We start from the raw sequence: 20,478 nt of genomic DNA on the forward strand, positions 1-20,478 counted from the left end.
AGTAACAACTATTCCTCTCAGGTGTAGCCAAGTCTCCTTTCTTCCATAAGGCCAATATAAACTGATTGATCCCTTCTTTCAACTGCTTGAAACCTTACTCTCTCTTCTATTACTTTGGACCATATAGACCCATGCAAGAATGTGTGTGTGTGTGTACATTTGTATTAATTTGCATGAATTTTGTCTTCCTGAATAAATCAGTAGATTTTGTGTGGTAAGCTAAATTGAAGTTTGCACTTACTCTGGAAATGATCCAAGAGATTAAAGCAGTGGAGCAAATTCATTTATTCCACATTTTTGGCCTTCCAGTGGGCAATTCAGCTGTGTCTAAATAAGTTTTGCACATGTTAGAAATATCCACTGTAACTCATCTATCAGAGAAAAACCACATTTGTAATAGTTGTATTTCTTTGATATGTCTGATAATTTTTGGAAACCTGAAAAACACTAGCTTGAAATAAACGGACCGTATGAATAATCCAGGTAAAAAATGATCCAATGAAAGTATGACAATATTAGTTAATTTAGCTTTAATTTTGATACAAGGGCCATATATGGACTTGTGCTATTTTGCTGTTTAATTAGCTTATTTGAGAGCATTGTGCAATCGATTTAGTTCAGGTCTGTGACATGAGCCTACAATAAATATTTTTGATAAGTGGGGAAAATATTAAGGATGTGCTCAAGTTGGATTGGAAATGCATTTGGATAGAAAAGCAGGAGAATGATTGAGATTCTTATAATAGTGATCTAAGCTGGAATTAGATAATTTACAACAGTCTATTTTAAACAATAACATACTTTGTGCAAATAGTTTATTTTGCTTCTCCTAATTTTGCTTAAACTTTAAGTGTATGCTTTAAAATAACATTCCTTTAAATAAGAGAATATGATAAAAATGATTAAGAACAAAGGAAATAATATCTGTGAAAGAATAACTGTTCACAATAAAATCAAAATTTATTATTTTAAAGTTACTTTGTATTGTAAAGATTAGTTTTTGTTTTTTCCCCCAGCATTTCGGCGGCTTAGGTAAAGAATCAAGGCTTTTAGAAACGATTTTTTCAAAACTCTCAATTTCCATGCTTCTTAAAGTGGAATGGGAAAACTGCCTGATTTTCATCTTAGCTTTAGGAAACACTCTAATGTAGAAAACTTTGTATCCATTCTGTGAACCTTGGGACCCGGGAGCACACCCCTGGGCGATTAGGCAGTGCACACTGGTATCCAAATGACGTCACACCAGCCAGGAACCATCTGTTGTTTTCTTGGCACATGAGTGGTCCTCCTGAATCCCCCTAAAGAGTAAATTGCAAAAGAAAATTGTAGATGTGTGATCAACTGATATAAATATATATATATATATATATATATATATATTTTTTTTTTTTTTTTAAGCAAATAAGTTCAAAACTGAAGGTCAAAAATATGGTTTAATTGCCATTGCAAGTCATCTGTAAATATTCTCACCATCACTCTAGGTCAAGAATTAGAAACTATCGCTGCTCAGTAAGGGCACAGAGAAACTATGGCAACTAAAACAAAATTTATATGTAATTTTTTATGATTCACTCTTATAGCAAGCACGTCCTTGCTTTAAGTATGGCATTTTAATGGGTACCAAGAAAGTTTCTAAGACACAACTCTGAGAGCATCCCAACCAAAATATATGTTAAAAGCTAATCCTTTTATTAAAGGAGGTATGTCCTAAGTATTATGAGGGGCTTTGTGGAAAGACAATATTCCACATTATGTGCTTTAGGATAACTAATAACTCACACATAAAGTTGATTTTAGTTCTCTTGGGCAGCATTAATTTTTTGGCATTAGACAAGCACAGTCAGATTTGAAAAAAAACAATATTTCAACTGAAATAGGCACATTTATGATATAATTTCTAGTGATAGGCACACATTTTCATCTATCTTAATTGATGAAATGTTTTTAATTTTCATAAATGTTAATTATAGCAATTCCTAGTTGAGTTAATTACATAGATTTTATCTCCACAGGATTATTCCTGTGTAATGCAAATGAATATAATGCAAATGTATAGTACTGTTATTTAATGACAGAGAATTGACAAATATTTTCCCACATTAATTGTGAAAGCATTTAAAATTAATCCTTTCTTTTTTATATTTATGAAGGAACTTAAAGCCTTGTGTACTTTGGTAAATCACTGGTACAATAGAATATTTCAGCTAAGCTTATGTTAAAAAGTATCCTGAGAGACATTTTGCCTGATTCTTTATCACCTTTGGGACTTATATTTAAGGGAAAAAAATGTGGTCTAGAAAATCACCCTTTCTCTCCTGAGGAGAGGAGAATAAATCTCATTGGCAACCATGGGTTACTCCTTTTCTAGATGTAACAAATGTATTCAAGCTGTTTGAAGGCGGGGATTGTGATTGTACTTCTGCATCCTAAGCCCTTAGTTCATAATATGGTTCAGAAATATTTACAGAACAGTGTCAATTCAAGGTAAGAATAAATACTGACTCAAAGTGATACGTGACTTAGAAGTTAGTAAAAATAAACCTCAAATGTTTGGGTATTTTAAAAAGGAGTCATTTGGTTTGCTTCATATTTTCAAAAATAATTTCATATTTTTTAAAAGACAGTAGAATCCAGACGTTGATTACTTGAACAAGGATTTTAAATTACCCAGCACATACTGGCTCAGTGGCTGTTATTCAAAGAATCCACCAGCAGGCCTGAGGCCAAACAGCTGAGTGGTCTGTCTGTTTGAGAGACCTACGTCTGGGTCTATCACTTCCCATCATCTAACTACACACACCATTTCAATTCTATTGTGTTACTTCTCTTCGCCTTCATTTTCTGATTTGTTCAATGAAGTTATTTCCTTGCATTATCTCAGAGATGTGTAAGTACTTCAAAAATATGAGTGAATGTCCAGACCATAAAGTATTAACCTAAAATTTGTTTCTACGGAGATGCTATATTTATAAAGAAAAACAAAAATCATTAACTTCTTTGACTGAACATCTGAGTATAAGGGTTGGAGACCGTTTTTATTTAGGGTAGTGGTTCTTAAACCTTGGGTTGCATCAGAATCACCTGAGGGCTTGCTCACACACACATTGCTGGGCCTCCACCTCTAGAGTTTCTGATTCAGCGACTCTCTGGCAGGGCCAAGAATTTGTGCCTATAACAAGATTTCAGGTGATGCTGATCTCCTGGATTGGAGGCCACACTTTGAAAACCAGGAGTGTATAGAACAAGTCTCAGAATAGTCAGCAGAGTGGGCTTGCTCTTTGTGTCATTCACTTAGTTTTATAAAGAGAGGACTTTTGACAGCCACTCATGGTGCCTTAAAATCCAAACAGCTGCCTAGCAAGCACAAGCCTTTGGGAAGCCAGAAGATATTCAAGAACATGTGAATGACTAATAAGGCAAATTCTTCACCACTATAGGGAAAAAATAATGCTTTGAAGAACTTATTCAAGTGATATGTCAATAGTAACATATGCATAATTTAAAATGATGTATCCTTATGTAATCAGTCCTCCTTTTTAACACAATATTAAAGATGAACAAAGAAAATCATGTAACTCTCTAGACTATCGATTACTCAATCATGATAACATTATATTACACAAAGTATTGCCTTGTGTGGGAGCTTTCTTACTTGCTAATGAATAACATACTTAGACTCTCTAGAAATTGGAGCCAAATATGAGATTTCAGAGATCTGGCATGAGTTGCTGGCTTAATATAACCCAAGCATCGATAACATCAGCAGTCATATTTTCTACCTAGTGCATGAGGTGTCTGCCACACAACCCCCATTAACTCTAATTGAAGTTGTACAGCTGATTTCCCTTCTGAGCAATAATTCTATAAATCTCCCTCTAAGTGGCAATATATCTTACCTTTAGTACACTTTTCATTTTAAAAGGAAAGTATAAGAGAAAAATTGTAAACAATAATGCTATCCTATTCGTCTTGAATACGCAAGTGTCATCAAAGCAGAATAAATGTAAAACTAAGCTGAACATTTAAGATGACATGAGACATTGGCTTCACTAGAGAACACATATTCGGATCCACCTGTTTAACTGTCAGTTAAAGTCTTGTATTCAGTCCAATTATTATGACATATGTATTAGTATGTGTTCATATAGATAACAAGTTGTTTACACTTTAACAAAGTGAAGCCATTTCCTCACAGTATAGATTGCTACATCTGCATTTGTAGATTATTCATTTGCTCAGTACTGCTATCAGTTTTAATCTAATCCAGTAGATGTTAGTGCGTTAATATTTTATTAATTTTCAAATATAGAAAATATGCTCCAAAATTTATTTACAAAATCTCATAATAAAAATTGTTAATATTTTTGCGCACGTACTTAATGCCTTACACGTGTTACCTCTTTTAAACCTCTCAATAATACCTAAGTGACTTGCGCAGACTCACTGGTAAGTGTTAAAGCAAGGGTCAAAAAAGTAGTTTGAAAAAAAAAAAAAAAAGTAGTTTGAGCACAGAATCCATGCTTTCATGGCTAGTCCATACTGCACCTAAAAATTAATTATAAATCTAAAATCTAGCAGAATTTACTTTTTATTTGTTGAATGTATATAGATTTCATGGAGCTGATAGATGGCTACATTATTTCTAGGTGGAAATAGAGACACAGATGTAGAGAACAAACGTATGGACACCAAGGGGGGAAAGTGGCAGGGGTGGTGGTGGTGTGATGAATTGGGAGAGTGGGATTGACATATACACACTAATATGTATAAAATAGATAACTAATAAGAACCTGCTGTATAAAAAAATAAATAAAATTCCAAAATTCCAAAAAAAAAAGCAAAAGCAGAAAAAAAAAAGTTTTTATCTTCTATGAGGGTTAGTGTGTGGGTAAGAGTTTTCTTTGAAAGTCACACAAGTCAAAAGAATGAGCAAAAAATCACACCTCTCTAAAAAGTTCCAGTTGAAAACCTCTTTAGGACACTGGATGCCAACTTATTAGTGCTTCTATTTACTTATTTTAATGTTATTCTCAAAGTATTTGTATTTTTAAATAAATCATTTTTTATTCTGTTAAAAAAAAAAAAAAGCTAGTGATACTTCAAACATATTGCAGGCTCTCCAGGTTGGTTTTCATCCAGAAATTATTCTGGGTCACTGGACACCTGGGCTAGACTCTAAATCAGGGTTGAGAATTAGAGGAGTTCAGGCCAATTTGGCCCACAGACCTGTTTTTGTTTGATTTGTTTGAATAGGGTTTTGAAGAATTTGAAATTTGAAAATAAATGATTCTAGCTAAGGTACATACTCTCCAGCTCACCCCCAGGCCCACTACTGCATATTTTTCCTGGCAGTCAGACACATCCACATGTTATGCCTAGTCTCTAAAGACATCTGATTTGTAACCTTTGTTGATAAAAATTAGTTCTGTTTCTAATGCTCAGGTCCACCCAGGGGTACTATGCAAATAAGCCACAAATAAAAGTGAAAAGTCACAGTTTTGTAAATGAGGAAATGAAATTAAGACCCTGATGATTTCTGCACTCCCTAATCATTGTTGAGTGATGAACTCATCATGTAGCAATGCTTTCTGGAAATATTGGGTGAGCGGTTTTACATATTTACCTGACAAGAATCTACACCTCCTTCTTCGTAGCCTGCACACACCATATTTTCTGTAATGTTATACTCTGGCATCTCTTGTTGGCATTTCTCATTCGATAGAAGGGGAACATCAGCTTCTTGCAGTACGTCTGCGGGAGGACCTGTGCAAAATGGATAATGCAGCCAGCCAGTCAGAAGTGATCAACATGCATCATTGAAGGAGCCGCCATCAGTCTTTTTTATTTCAACAGTTCACTCTCATTACCGAGTACTGTGTGTATACGTAATGGAACTAAATGCCAAAAGCACATAATAAAGCCCATCTGCAGATTTTGCCAAGTGGGTAACAGTAAAGCACTTCTTTAGTTCCCAAGGGCTAGCAGGGATGGTGGATTGGACTAGACGGTCTTTAGGTATTTTCAGTAATTTCAAATGGTTACAGCATTGCTTCTGGGGGAAAAAAGCCCGCCAACACAAAAAGTTTCATTCATGGAAATCAGCAAAGTCTCAGAAATCCAGCAGTGCTTTTCATTTGGCACCTGAAGAGGTGCTCCCTTATAATGGCATTCAGCTCCTTCGTGGGGCTGAATGAGCAAACAGGTGCGTACTGAACAGGAGACGAAGCTCAGAGGAACTGTGCCCCTGGTCTCAGGGCAATCAGCTTGTCATCCACGTGCAGGGGAAGAGAAAGGAGGCATTTAGTAGCAGAGTATACTTCCATGCTTTTCACAAAATGACTCATCTACTGGAAGCATGAATCTCTGTTTACCAAAATACTAATCCCAAGAGGGATGTGAAAAAAGCAGGTGTCTAGGGCGCCCAGAAAAGGTACATGATAAGCACTTTCTAATAATTAGCAATTCTATTTGCTTTCTCAAGAAAAGCAGAAAGTTGTAAATAACCTAGTACATCTGACAGCCAGTGTTGTTGCAAAAATGTATGTGCTCTCATTTCTAGCTAAGTTTCATCACCACACTAAAAAGACAAGAAACAAATGCGCACGTGCACATAGGTGCAAAGCAATGTATGTGTAATCAGCGGTGTGTTGGTAAATGTTTAATAACTGATTTTTCAAGAAATAAAAACAAAGCCCCACTGTGTATTGTCTGCCAATTTGCCTGTTGTAAACACTCCAAACATGGTCAATTTCAAAGTACCAGTATGACAGCGAGCATGAAGTTGGGAGCTGATACCAACTGGTGCCAGTGACTTCAGAGGCTGGATGACTTTTAAAGTTTGACAATGAACTTTAATTTTAAAAAGTGATTTAGAGAGGTTAAGATGGGGGAGAACTTTCAGCATCTCACTGTCATTTGTTCTATGAAGACTGAGGATGGGCTGGTAGAATTAGTTTTATAATAAAAATCAAAGAAAATTTTGTTGCTTGTCAAGGAAGAAAAAATTGTTTGGATATATGATAAAACTTCTTGGTAGAAAAAAATTTGAGCAGTGTTCTTACATTTGATATTTGTCAACATGAGTTACCATGAGGATAATTGAAAATATACATATTCATACCAAAAAACCCACATAAAAATGTCAGTAAAGTTATTTAAATTTACTAGTTGCCTTAATTTAATCAAATAATACTTCTTTCTCTCTTAGTAAGCAACATGTTCATGATCTTAAAAAATTAATTAGTGTAGTATACTCAAAGGGGAAAAACTGGGGTTTTAGAAGTAGTTGGAAACCCTAAGAAAAAGTTCATAAAATTTGTTAAAATTGCCACACCCAGGAAGTATTTAAAAGTGATCTGTTTATTCCTAAATGAAATTGATCTCAGATGCAGATTGTTTTCTTGGCTCCATACCACTCCTAGAGACTTTTCCTAAGTCAATTAAATGCATATCTTTAGTAACAATAAGCAAATGTGAGCAAGTTTACTCAACTCTTAAAAAAATAATAATTTCCTATGGAATAAAGAGTCTTAAATTTTGTTAGTAGATAATTTGCTTTTGAAGAGTACATTGTGGTCATAAATGTCTTTTAGCTTGAAGTCTGATAGAGAAAATATCTATCTAAGAATCATTTTTACTCTTTAGATTTCAAATTTAATAAGTCATGACATTTTTCAAGTGGAGGAAATACAATAATATACAGACTTTGACTTCAATATACTTTATGGGCAGCAGAAATGAAGCATTTCAACAACATAATGTAATTGCAGTGGAGAACCTTTGTCAGAATCATCAGGCAAGGGTTTGACTTAGATCTTATGCTCTCTTTTACAAGAAGTAAGGATATTTTAGCTGTGAATCCTTTGCTTCTGGGACATGCACCTCTCCATAAGATTTTGTGCCTTTTCATCTTAAATGCAATTAGGATTTTTAAATATCATGGATATGACCTGTTGTAACTCTAGAGACCAGGTTTTTCCACCCAACAATAGTGCTTGTTCCTTTTTGCTTAACTATTAGTGAGTGGTCAAACTCTAGCCTAGATGGAGTAACTCCTATTAGGAATTTTGAAACCAATGAACCTTGCAGTTACGTTTAGAGGGTTTGAAGTACTAGAATGCTTTTTTTTTAAAAAAAAAAGTTTGGTTATTTCTTTTCCATTGTAAGACATGCTTTATTTGCCATGAAGAAAGAAAGTAAATTTCCCTATTTAACTGTGGCATTTTTTAATTTTACATAGTTTAATGTGAAAAAATGTACATCTTAGAGCCGATGAAATATTGCAAGGACATTGAAAAAAATTTTATCGAGGTATCATTGACATACAACATTATATTATTTTCAGGTGTACAACATAATTCGATATTCTTTGGAAAGCATGCTACGAAATAATGCTGGTGAGTCAATGGTTTATTAATTTATAGTCTTCAATGTAAGATTCATGCCATATCTGAGTCTTCTTGTCAGTAGGCAGAACTAGCATGTTGAAACTGATTCCCTTCTCATCTTAGGGAATGTGAGTGTGAAACATTTATATGATAAATACAAATAGTTTTATTGATTTGGAAAATGTAACAGTTAATAATTTGGCTTTTGATGAGACTTTATCCATATGCTTTATAAAAATACATTTTTGTAGCCTTTGGTTATATTCATTTCAATAGGTATATATTTTCATCAGAGAGTTTATAATACTAAAATTAGATATTGAGTTTAGGGAATGCTTGAATTTCCCTCTAATAAGAATTATAGTTTTATAATATGCTCCATGCAATTTGGAAAAAAATTTAACTATACAAATATACAACATATGAATATAAGCCAGACAGTGCTTTTAAGAGATATTGCAGAAAATTGTTATAGTATAAGAGTTTTTTTAAATGTTGAAAATATTCACAGGATAGAGTAATAGCATGCTTTTTACTAGTAGGTGTTTTCTATTGAGTCTGATAATTTACCTTGATATACAAGTGTCCCCCAGCCAGCAATAGAACAAATTCTTCCAGGAGGAAAAACTTGATTTTCTTCGGGTAAACAAATAGGTTGTATATAATCTGGAAACATGAAAGAAAACAAAAACAAGAACAGACACACATTCATTTCCAAAAGTTTTAAAAAATCAATCATTTTCAACATTTCATCTAAAAAAACAACTTGTATTTTCATTTTATCCTGCCTGGACATTTTTTAGACATCAATCTTAGGGGAAAGAAGCATTTCAGAGAAGCACTTCTTTGACAGTGGATTAGGTACCACTGGTGGCCTTTTAGGATCCTCTCCATTGTCTCTATGACTCTATTATTATGTACACAACATCCTAGTTCTGGAATTAGTCATTTACATTTGATTTTTAAATAATCACGGTACTTAATAGAATGTGGTTCCAGTTCTATGAAAATCTTGGTAAGGCTGTTTTTTTCAGGGTCAGTTAAGAGAAACTTGGGCAAATGTTCTGAGGTTTTTTGTAAATTTTCCCCAATTATCTCCACATTCAAAAAGCTTTTAGGCGATTGTTTTATAGGGTACTTATGGAGGCATTAGCATTGGTGGCTGACTTTTTCAGCCTTTCTCCAACAGTTTGCAAGCCTCCTAACATTTATTCAACATCCATGACAAGTAAAACCCAAGGCAGACACAAAAGTAAATAAAAGGATAGGGCTAATACAACGAACTGCAGCAATCATCTGCCTTTGTTAAGTGCTCTCATGCATGCGGAGACAGAATGCCAGAGGAGCACAGAGATGCACTCTTTCCTGACTGGGCACTGAGAAACTCTTCAGAGAAAGGCTGGAGCTGAGCAGAGCCCTTCAGGATAAAGTTCACTCCCTCAGGTGATTTCTTGCACCTTATTTAGGTATTTGGAGGAAGTCCTCCATCTGCCATTTTATTAACATTATTGAATCTCCTTTATGAATGACCATTCTTACTCACTTCGCTCTTTGAACATATGCTTGTCTCTCACTTTGTCATACTCTGGCCTTTGTGGCAGATGGACCTATCTTTCTTTCCCATGAGAAACAGCGTGCAATAGAGCATGGCCTATTATCTCTGGGCTGCTCCTTGGAGTTTACTGATATAGACGGCTCTGAGAGTTGTATTTTACTGTTCAATTTTCTAGAAAGTTGGATTTAAGCACCGTGATGAAGGTAATTTAATGTGTTTCTCTACATTCCCCAATTCCATTTAAATTATAGTGATTTCTATAACAAATTATCCAACTTTTATGGACTATTAATGCACTGGTACTGATATTTCAAATCTAATTTTGAATTAATTTGGGCAGATAAGATGACTAAAACCGATTTCTCTTACCTGTGTAATTCACTTTCGATTCAAGATGCATCATGGCGATGTCACTGTCCTTTCTCCGTTTATTGTAGTGTGGATTTATGACAATTTGGTCTATCAACCGAGTTTCTATTTGAGGAGAAGTCAGATTCGATGTCATATGCAGGCCTAGGACTGCTTTCCACTTAGATGGCTCTAAATTTCTCCTAAAGTTTATGAAAAAGAAGACTAAGAAACTCTCCATCCACCACAGTTACTTTCCAGAGATCTTCACAGTAGGTATTTCAGAATTATGTGTTCCCATCCTCAAATATTCTTGAATTTCTTTGAAGAATTCTTCTTTAAAAATATTTCTTTAATTTCAATTTTTTCTGATCGGATCATAGAGGAAGCCTTAATTTGTGCTAATCTGTATAACTTCTCTTAAATCATCTGTTAATCTCTGGTTCTAGATTGTGGTTCTCAACTTCCGTTTCCCATTAGAATCACCTGGAATGCTTTTAAATAACACTGTTACCTGCTCCCCCTTCTCCATCTCTGGTTTAATGAGTCTGGGATGGAGAGGGGCATTTTAAAAATTCATTTTTCAGTTAAATCTCCATGTTGATGGTAATGCATAGCCAGGTTTGAGAAACACTGCTTTAGATCATATTCCAGTGTGGAGACTACATCTTTGTCCAGGGTTTCCCTCAGCAACCACAGTAGCTATGGTAACAATGGAAGGAGGTTCAGCAGCATCTCCTGTTTAGGGGGTCACTGAATTCACACAGAGTTCACATAAGCAATAAAACCTATTATGACGTTTATAAGCTAATACATGAGCTTGAGTAATTTCCACACATAATGAACTCGAATAATTTTTCATACACAGTGTTGACCATTGATAATGTACTGGTAAAAGATAACATTTGTGTTATAGGCAGATTAAATTGGAGAGTATATTAGAATCTGAAAGTGTACAGGGACTCCTAAATGTGCTATTGTCCTGCAACATCTTCACGCCAAGAAATTACCAGTGAACAGCTGGAATTAAGCCATCTGAGCCATATTCACAATGAAGTCAAAATTCAATAACTGCAATTAGAGCAGAGCTAGTGATTTAATTCTCAGTAGTTGCAAATGCCTAGTTTAACATGGTATTTCAAATGTTAAAATACAAGTCACCTACAAATATATAAATATATAAAGAGCCTGAAGTTATTTCAAGTCCATCTGTTTATCTTTTCATCTATCTATTCATTACATTGTTATATTTCCTAAAGGATTACGTTTGATCAAGTAGCAGTCTTCAGAAAAGCCGACGAATGCCCAAGCATCCAGTAAGCATCCGCTGATAACCGCACTGCCTTAAAATCTGAGGAAACTTACTAAGTGCTTTATAGCAATAAAACAACTCCCATTTATGGAGAAGCTATTTTGTGCCAAGTGTAGTGCCAAACACTTTGCGTCATCTCATTTCACCTTTAACACTGTTCTATGGATTTTACAATTAGCACAAACTGCATGCTAACAGTTTAAAATGGTAGGGTAGAGAGGATCGGTGCCGACCAGCACTCACCAGCCTGAGACGCTTGTCTGCTCACCCGCTGGTGCGGGTAGGGGCTGGGAGCTGAGGCTCGGGCTTTGGAGGTCAGACCCCAGGGAGAGGACTGGGGTTGGCTGTGTGAAGACAGCCTAAAGGGAGCTAGTGCACCACAGCTAGCCAGGAGGGAGCCTGGGAAAATGTCTGGACCTGCTGGAGAGGCAGGAGATGGTTGTTTCAGGGTGCACAAGGAGAGGGAATTTCTGTTCTGTGTGCCCACAGAAGGCAGAGCACCGCCTAAGCGAGCTCCAGAGATGGGCGTGAGCTGCGGCTATCATCTTGGACCCCACAGACAGGCACAGACCACTAACGCTGCCGCTGCTGCCACCAAGAATCCTGTGTGCAAGCATAGGTCACTACCCCCACCACCCCGGGAGCCTGTGCAGCCCACCACTGCCAGCGTCCCGTGATCCAGGGGCAACTTTCCCGGGACAACACATGGCGCACCTCAGGCTGGTGCAATGTCAGGCTGGTCTCTGCCACCTCAGGCTCGCCCTGCATTCCAATTATGACTACTGTACCCCTCCCTCTCCCCGGCCTGAATGAGCAAGACCACCTATTCGGCTGCTGCTTTAACCCCCTCCTGTCTGGTCAGGGAACATAGGCCTGAGGGTGGCCTACATGCTGAGTTGGGATCAAAACCAAAGCTGAACCCCAGGAGCTGTGCGAACAAAGAAGAGAAAGGGAAATTTCTCTGTGCAGCCTCAGGAGCAGCGGATTAAATCCCTGCAATCAACTTGATAAACTCTGTATCTGAGGAATACCTGAATAGACAACAAATGTTCCCAAAATTGAGGTGGCGGACTTTGGGAGCAACTGCAGACTTGGGGTTTGCTTTCTGCATCTGATTTGTTTTTGGTCTTATATTTACCTTAGTTTAGTTTTTAGTGCTTATTATCATTGGTGGATTTGTTTATTGGTTTGGTTGCTCTCTTCCTTTATTTATTCTTTTTGTGAGTTTGTCTATGTTTCTTTGTGTGATTTTGTCTGTTTAGGTTTGCTTTTACCATTTGTCCTATGGTCCTGTCTGTTCGTATTTTTGTTTGTTTGTTTGTTTGTTGTTATCACTGCGTGTGTGTATGTTTCTTTGTGTGATTCTGTCTATTTAAGTTTGCTTTACCATTTGTCCTAGGGTTCTGTCTGTTTTTTGTTGTTGTTGTTGTGTTTTATTTGTTTCTTTCCTTTTATGACTCTGTGTGTGTATGTTTCTTTGTGTGACTTCGTCTGTTTAGTTTTGCTTTTACCATTTGTTTTGCGGTTCTATCTGTTTGTTAGTTTTTTTTGTTCTTCTTTTCCTTCTGAGCCATGCAGCTGGCAGGGTCTTGGTGCTCCGGCCTACTGTCAGGCCTGAGCCTCTGAGGTGGGAGAACCGAGGCCAGGATATTGGACCACAAGAGACCTCCCAGCCCCACATAATATTAATCAGTGAGAGCTCTCCCAGAGATCTCCATCTCAGCACTAAGACCCAGCTCCACACAACGGCCAGCAAGCTCCAGTGCTGGACGCCCTATGCCAAACAACTAGTAAGAGAGGAACACAGCCCCATCCATTAGCAGAGAGGCTGCCTAAAGTCATACTAAGTCCATAGACACCCCAAAACACACCACCGGACACAGCCCTGCCCACCAGAAGGACAAAATCCAGCCCCACCCCCCAGAACACAGGCACCAGTCCCTCCCCACCAGGAAGCCTACACAAGACACTGAACCAACCTCATCCACAGGGGGCAGACACCAAAAATAACAGGAACTACAAACCTGCAGCCTGTGAAAAGGAGATCCCAAACACAGTAAACAAAATGAGAAGACAGAGATATATGCAGCAGATGAAGGAGCAAGGTAAAAACCCTCCAGACGAAACAAGTGAAGAGGAAATAGACAGTCTACCTGAAAAAGAATTCAGACTAATGATAGGAAAGATGATCCAAATCTTGGAAATAGAATGGAAAAAATACAAGAAACGTTTAACAAGGACTTAGAAGAAATAAAGAGCAAACAAACAATGATGAACAACAAAATAAATGAAATTAAAAATACTCTAGAAGGAATCAATAGCAGAATAACTGACGCAAAAGAACGGGTAAGTGACCTGGAAGATAGAATAGTGGAAATAACTGCCACAGAGCAGAATAAAGAAAAAAGAATGAAAAGAATTAAGGACAGTCTCAGAGACACACCAACTTTGAATTATAGGGGTCCCAGAAGGAGAAGAGAGAGAGAAAGGACCTGAGAAAATATTTGAAGAGATTATAGTTGAAAACTTCCCTAACATGGGAAATGAAATAGTCAATCAACTCTAGGGAGCACAGAAAGTCCCATACAGGATAAACCCAAGGAGAAACATGCCAAGACACATATTAATCAAACTATCAAAAATTAAATACAAAGAAAAAATATTAAAAGCAGCAAGGGAAAAGCAACAAATAACATGCAAGGGAATCCACATAAGGTTACCAGCTGATCTTTCAGCAGAAACTCTGCAAGCCAGAAGGGAGTGGCAGGACATATTTAAAGTGATGAAAGAGAAAAACCTACAACTAAGATTACTCTACTCAGCAAGGATCTCATTCAGATTCGATGGAGAAACTAAAACCTTTATAGACAAGCAAAAGTTAAGAGAATTCAGCACCAAAAAACAGCTTTACAACAAATGCTAAAGGAACTTCTCTAGGCAGGAAAAACAAGAGAAGGAAACGACCCACAAAAACAAACCCAAAACAATTAAGAAAATGGTCATAGGAACATACATATAAATAATTAGCTTAAATGTGAATGGATTAAATGCTCCAAACAAAAGACACAGACTGGCTGAATGGATACAAAAACAAGACCCATATATATGCTGTCTACAAGAGACTCACTTCAGACCTAGGGACACATACAGGCTGAAAGTGAGGGGATGGAAAAAGATATTCCATGCAAATGGAAATCAAAAGAAAGCTGGAGTAGCAATACTCATATCAGGCAAAATAAACTTTAAAATAAAGACTATTACAAGAGACAAAGAAGGACACTACATAATGATCAAGGGATCAATCCAAGAAGATAATAACAATTATAAATATTTATGCACCCAACATAGGAGCCCCTAAATACATAAGGCAAATGCTAACAGCCATAAAAGGGGAAATCAACAGTAACACAATAATCACAGGGGACTTTAACACCCCACTTTCACCAATGGACAGATCATCCAAAATGAAAATAAATAGGAAACACAAGCTTTAAATGATACATTAGACCAGACGGACTTAATTGATATTTATAGGACATTCTATCCAAAAACATCAGAATACACTTTCTTCTCAAGTGCTCATGGAACATTTTCTAGGATAGATCATATCTTGGGTCACAAATCAAGCCTCAGTAAATTTAAGAAAACTGAAAATGTATCAAGTGTCTTCTCTGACTACAACACAATGAGACTAGATATCAACTACAGGAAAAAAACTGTAAAAAATACAAACACATGGAGGCTAAACAATATGCAACTAAATAACTAAGAGATCACTGAAGAAATAAAAGAGGAAATCAAAAAATACCTAGAAACAAATGACAGTGAAAACACAACTACCCCAAACCTATGGGATGCAGCAAAAGCAGTTCTAAGAGGGAAGTTTATAGCAATACAATCTTACCTCAAGAAACAAGAAAAATCTCAATTAAAAAACCTAACCTAACCCCTAAAGCAATTAGAGAAACAAAAAAAAAACCCCAAAGTTAGCAGAAGGGAAGAAATCATAAAGATCAGATCAGAAATAAATGAAAAAGAAATGAAGGAAACAATAGCAAACATCCATAAAACCAAAAGCTGGTTCTTTGAGAATATAAACAAAATTGATAAACCATTAGCCAGACTCATCAAGAAAAAAAGGGAGAAGACGCAAATCAACAGAATTAGAAATGAAAAAGGAGAAGTAACAACTGACACTGCAGAAATCCAAAGGATCATGAGATTACTACAAGCAACTATATGTCAATAAAATGGACAACCTGAAAGAAATGGACAAATTCTTAAGTACAACCTTCCAAGACTGAACCAGGAAGAAATAGAAAATATAACTAGACAATTCACAAGCACTGGGATTGAAACTGTGATTAAAAATCTTCCAACAAACAAAAGCCCAGGATCTGATGGCTTCACAGGCTAATTCTAACAAACATTTAGAGAAGAGCTAACACCTATCCTTCTCAAACTCTTCCAAAATATAGCAGAGGAAGGAACACTTCCAAACTCATTCTACGAGGCCACCAACACCCTGACACCAAAACCAGACAAAGATGTCACAAAAAAAGAAAACTACAGACTAATATCACCAATGAACATAGATGCAAAAATCCTCAACAAAATACTAGCAAACAGAATCCAACAGCACATTAAAAGGATCATACACCATGATCAAGTGGAGTTTATCCCAGGTATGCAAGGATTCTTCAATATATGCAAAGCCATATATGACAAACCCACAACCAACATCGTTCTCAGTTGTGAAAAACTGAAACCATTTCCACTAAGATCAGGAACAAGACAAGGTTGCCCACTCTCACCACTATTATTCAACATAGTTTTGGAAGCTTTAGCCATGGCAATCATAGAAGAAAAAGAAATAAAAGGAATCCAAATCGGAAAAGAAGAAGTAAAGCTGTCATTGTTTGCAGATGACATGATACTATACATAGAGACTCCTAAAGATGCTACCAGAAAACTACTAGAGCTAATAAATGAATTTGGTAAAGTAGCAGGATACAAAACTAATGCACAGAAATCTCTTGCATTCCTATACACTAACGATGAACAATCTGAAAGAGAAATTAAGGAAACACTCCCATTTACCACTGCAACAAAAAGAATAAAATACCTAGGAATAAACCTACCTAAGGAGACAAAAGACCTGTATTCAGAAAACTATAAGACACTGATGAAAGAAATTAAAGACAATACAAACAGATGGAGAAATATACCATGTTCTTGGATTGGAAGAATCAACATTGTGAAAATGACTATACTACCCAAAGCAATCTACAGATTCAATGCAATCCCTATCAAACTACCAATGGCAGTTTTCACAGAACTAGAACAAAAAATTTCACAATTTGCATGGAAACACAAAAGACCCTGAATAGCCAAAGCAATCTTGAGAAAGAAAAAAGGAACTGGAGGAATCAGGCTCTCTGTCTTCAGAATATACTACAAAGCTACAGTAATCAAAACAGTATGGTACTGGCACAAAGACAGAAATATAGATCAATGGAACAGGATAGAAAGCCCAGAGATAAACCCACGCACATATGGTCACCTTATTTTTGATAAAGGAGGCAAGAATATACAATGGAGAAAAGACAGCCTCTTCAATAAGTGGTGCTGGGAAAACTGGACAGCTACACGTAAAAGAATGAAATTAGAACACTTTCTAACACCGTACACAAAAATAAACTGAAAATGGATTAAAGAGCTAAATGTAAGTCCAGACACTATAAAACTCTTAGAGAAAAACATAGGCAGAACACTCTATGACATAAATCACAGCAAGATCCTTTTTGACCCACCCCCTAGAGAAACAGAGACAAAAACAAAAGTAAACAAATGGGACCTAATAAAACCTAAAAGTTTTTTCACAGCAAAGGAAACCATAAATAAGATGAAAAAACAACCCTCAGAATGGGAGAAAATATTTGCAAATGAAACAACTGACAAAGGATTAATCTCCAAAATATACAAGCAGCTCATGCAGCTCAATATGAAAAAAACAAACAACCCAATCCAAAAATGGGCAGAAGACCTAAATAGACATTTCTCCAAAGAAGATATACAGATTGCCAACAAACATATGAAAGGATGCTCAACACCACTAATCATTAGAGAAATGCATATCAAAACCACAATGAGGTATCACATCACAACGGTCAGAATGGCTATCATCAAAAATTCTGCAAACAATAAATGCTGGAGAGGGTGTGGAGCAAAGGGAACCCTCTTGCATTGTTGGTGGGAATGTAAGTTGATACAGCCACTATGGAGAACAGTATGGAGGTTCCTTCAAAAACTAAAAATAGAACTACCATATGACCCAGCAATCCCACTACTGGGCATATACCCTGAGAAAACCATAATTCAAAAAGAGACATGTACCACAGTGTTCATTGCAGCACTATTTACAATAGCCAGGACATGGAAGCAACCTAAATGTCTATTGACAGGTGAATGGATAAAGATGTGGCACATAAGTACAATGGAATACTACTCAGTCATAAAAAGAAACGACATTGAGTTATTTGTAGTGAGGTGGATCGACATAGATTCTGTCATACAGAGTGAAGTAAGTCAGAAAGAGAAAAACAAATACTGTATGCTAACACATATATATGGAATCTAAAAAAAAAAAAAAAGGGTTCTGAAGAACCTAGAGGCAGGACAGAAATAAAGACACAGACGTAGAGAATGGACTTGAGGACACTGGGAGGGGGAAGGTAAGCTGGGATGAAGTGAGAGAGTGGCATGGACATATATACACTACCAAATGTAAAACTGATAGCTAGTGGGAAGCAGGTGCATAGCACAGGGAGATCAGCTTGGTGCTTTGTGACCATGTAGAGGTGTGGGATAGAGAGGGTGGGAGGGAGGTACAAGAGGGAGGGATATGGGGATATATGTATACATATAGCTGATTCACTTTGTTATACAGCAGAAACTAACACAACATTGTAAACCAATCATACTCCAGTAAAGATGTTTAAAAAAAAATAGAAGGAAAAGGAAAAACTATATAAAATCTTTTCCCCATCGATTATATTTATAAGGTTTCCTAAAATATAGTTTGTTTAGGAAAGCGAGAATAAACTTAATTCTTTCCCTTAATTTCCAACTTTCAAAGTAGAAATTTGGAGCACCAGCACTCCCAGTGGTGACAAATGAGTTGTGTGTATTTTATGGAGGGACAGAGAAAGCCTCTCTGTGTTTGAGCACGACTGATATTTGGTTAAGGTTATTCCATCAATTGTAGACATTTTCTTTAAATGCTCAGAGTGGCGTGTTTGGGGCCTGTAGGCTCTCTTCGGCCTGGGTCTGGGAGCTTCTGCCATACTCCACCAGTCTGGGAAAGCTTCCTCCCCTTCCAGCTGACAGAGCCCTGGGCCTTTGAATGGGGGATTGGAGATGGAAATCTGGCACTGTGGTGCTCACTGTTCCTGGGATGTCTTTGTATGTAAGCTTTATAGTCTATACTGGTACGAAATACACATTCAAAATAAAATAAAGTCATGATTCCAAAATAAATAAATTAATTAATTAAATAAAATGGTAAGGCAGAGACTTTATGTGGGACTGTCTGATTTTAGAGGCTTCCCTTGCACCAGGATACTGGGGAGCCTCACGTAGCTATGGGCAGGTTCTGTGGGAGGGGCTGTGAATATGAGGGGCAGGTTGGGAGGCAGGAGAGGGAGACATTCCCGCTGCCGTTGGTTACCTGGGCTCAGGTAGGGGAGGATGTCTCAGCTCCTAGTGATTGGTGGCAGCTCCTTAACTCTCCAGGTGCTGGGCCAGGAGGGCATTATGTGCTGCAGAGGCCCTGTTTGATTATCAAAGGTCTTCTCACTTTCCCTTTTCCAGGTCAGAGGAATCAGTACTTTGGCCAAGTTGGACATAATGATAATTTCAGATGCTCTGACAGCACCCACTTCCACTGTCCCTTGGGACTCCCCTGCCCACTTTGACCTGTTCAGGGAGAAGGGGTAGGGTGAAATCTCCTTCCCGGTGTCCTGTCTCTGAGCTTCTTTCTCTACCACATCTTTAGGTATGTTTCCTAATGCTCAGCTGGTCATGATTGTCACTTGATTAGCATGCCTGTTAGGTAACAGTTACTCTTTTTAAAGCATTGTATGTTTTTTACTCAGCATTTAATTTATATATTTACTTCATATTTACAAAAAATTAGTTTAAAATTGCCACACCATTTCTCCTACTTTGCTTTTAGTTATATTTATTTATACATATTCTATTCTGATATTTTATATAACCAATGCATTATATTAGTATGTATATATTAAATTACAAATAGTACTAACTATATTAATGGTATAGCATTTAAATAATAACTATGAAAAAATGCTCAAAAGGAGTATGAATCCACTATATAGGTTCTATTTTGAAGTCAATAGAGTACATTTATTTTAAAAAATGATAGGATTGTCTCCTTAAATCCTTTCTACATATTTTATTTTCACAATAAATTACATAAAAGTTCAGAATGGTATATGCAGTTTATTTGCTATAGATTTAAATCAATGATAAAATAATGCAGTTCAGATAAAATAATGCAGTTCAGTAGCTAAACTCCCAGATTATCTCTTGTGTAAGTATTGTACTCCATCTGAGAACTATAAAAATAATACTGATATGAGAAAGCTTGTAGCTAATGCAAAGTTTAGTAATCACCATTTTCTCTCATTATTTTGGTGTTTTGAGTAGAAAATCAATACATGAACCACAAACTATGAAGATCAAACATGCATGTTTCAAGCTACTTGTCTAATGTGATTTACAGCAATGGTGTTCTGACACATTCTTAATGATTTCTGAAATTGTTATTGTGCTATATGGAATATAGCCTCTTT

At 36.6% G+C, this 20,478-nt stretch overlaps 1 protein-coding gene across 2 annotated transcripts in view; it reads right to left on the reverse strand.

Annotated features, from left to right (window-relative positions):
* Window positions 1-510: 510 nt before the first annotated feature.
* The window catches only part of TMPRSS15 (transmembrane serine protease 15), a 137,803-nt gene continuing 117,835 nt past the window's right edge, over window positions 511-20,478 (reverse strand). Inside the window, exons 23-26 of one of the 2 annotated variants that reach the window (XM_036850722.1) lie at window positions 10,312-10,493; window positions 8,958-9,053; window positions 5,624-5,763; window positions 511-1,298 (exon numbers count right to left, since the gene is read on the reverse strand). In XM_036850722.1, the coding sequence (XP_036706617.1) occupies window positions 1,143-1,298; window positions 5,624-5,763; window positions 8,958-9,053; window positions 10,312-10,493 (574 nt within the window). In that variant the 3' untranslated portion in view covers window positions 511-1,142. The remainder of the gene's footprint in view (window positions 1,299-5,623; window positions 5,764-8,957; window positions 9,054-10,311; window positions 10,494-20,478) is intronic. The other variant, XM_036850723.1, reaches the window with a different exon arrangement.

This window comes from Balaenoptera musculus, chromosome 4 (genome assembly GCF_009873245.2).
Source record: "Balaenoptera musculus isolate JJ_BM4_2016_0621 chromosome 4, mBalMus1.pri.v3, whole genome shotgun sequence".
NCBI classification, from domain to species: domain Eukaryota; kingdom Metazoa; phylum Chordata; class Mammalia; order Artiodactyla; family Balaenopteridae; genus Balaenoptera; species Balaenoptera musculus.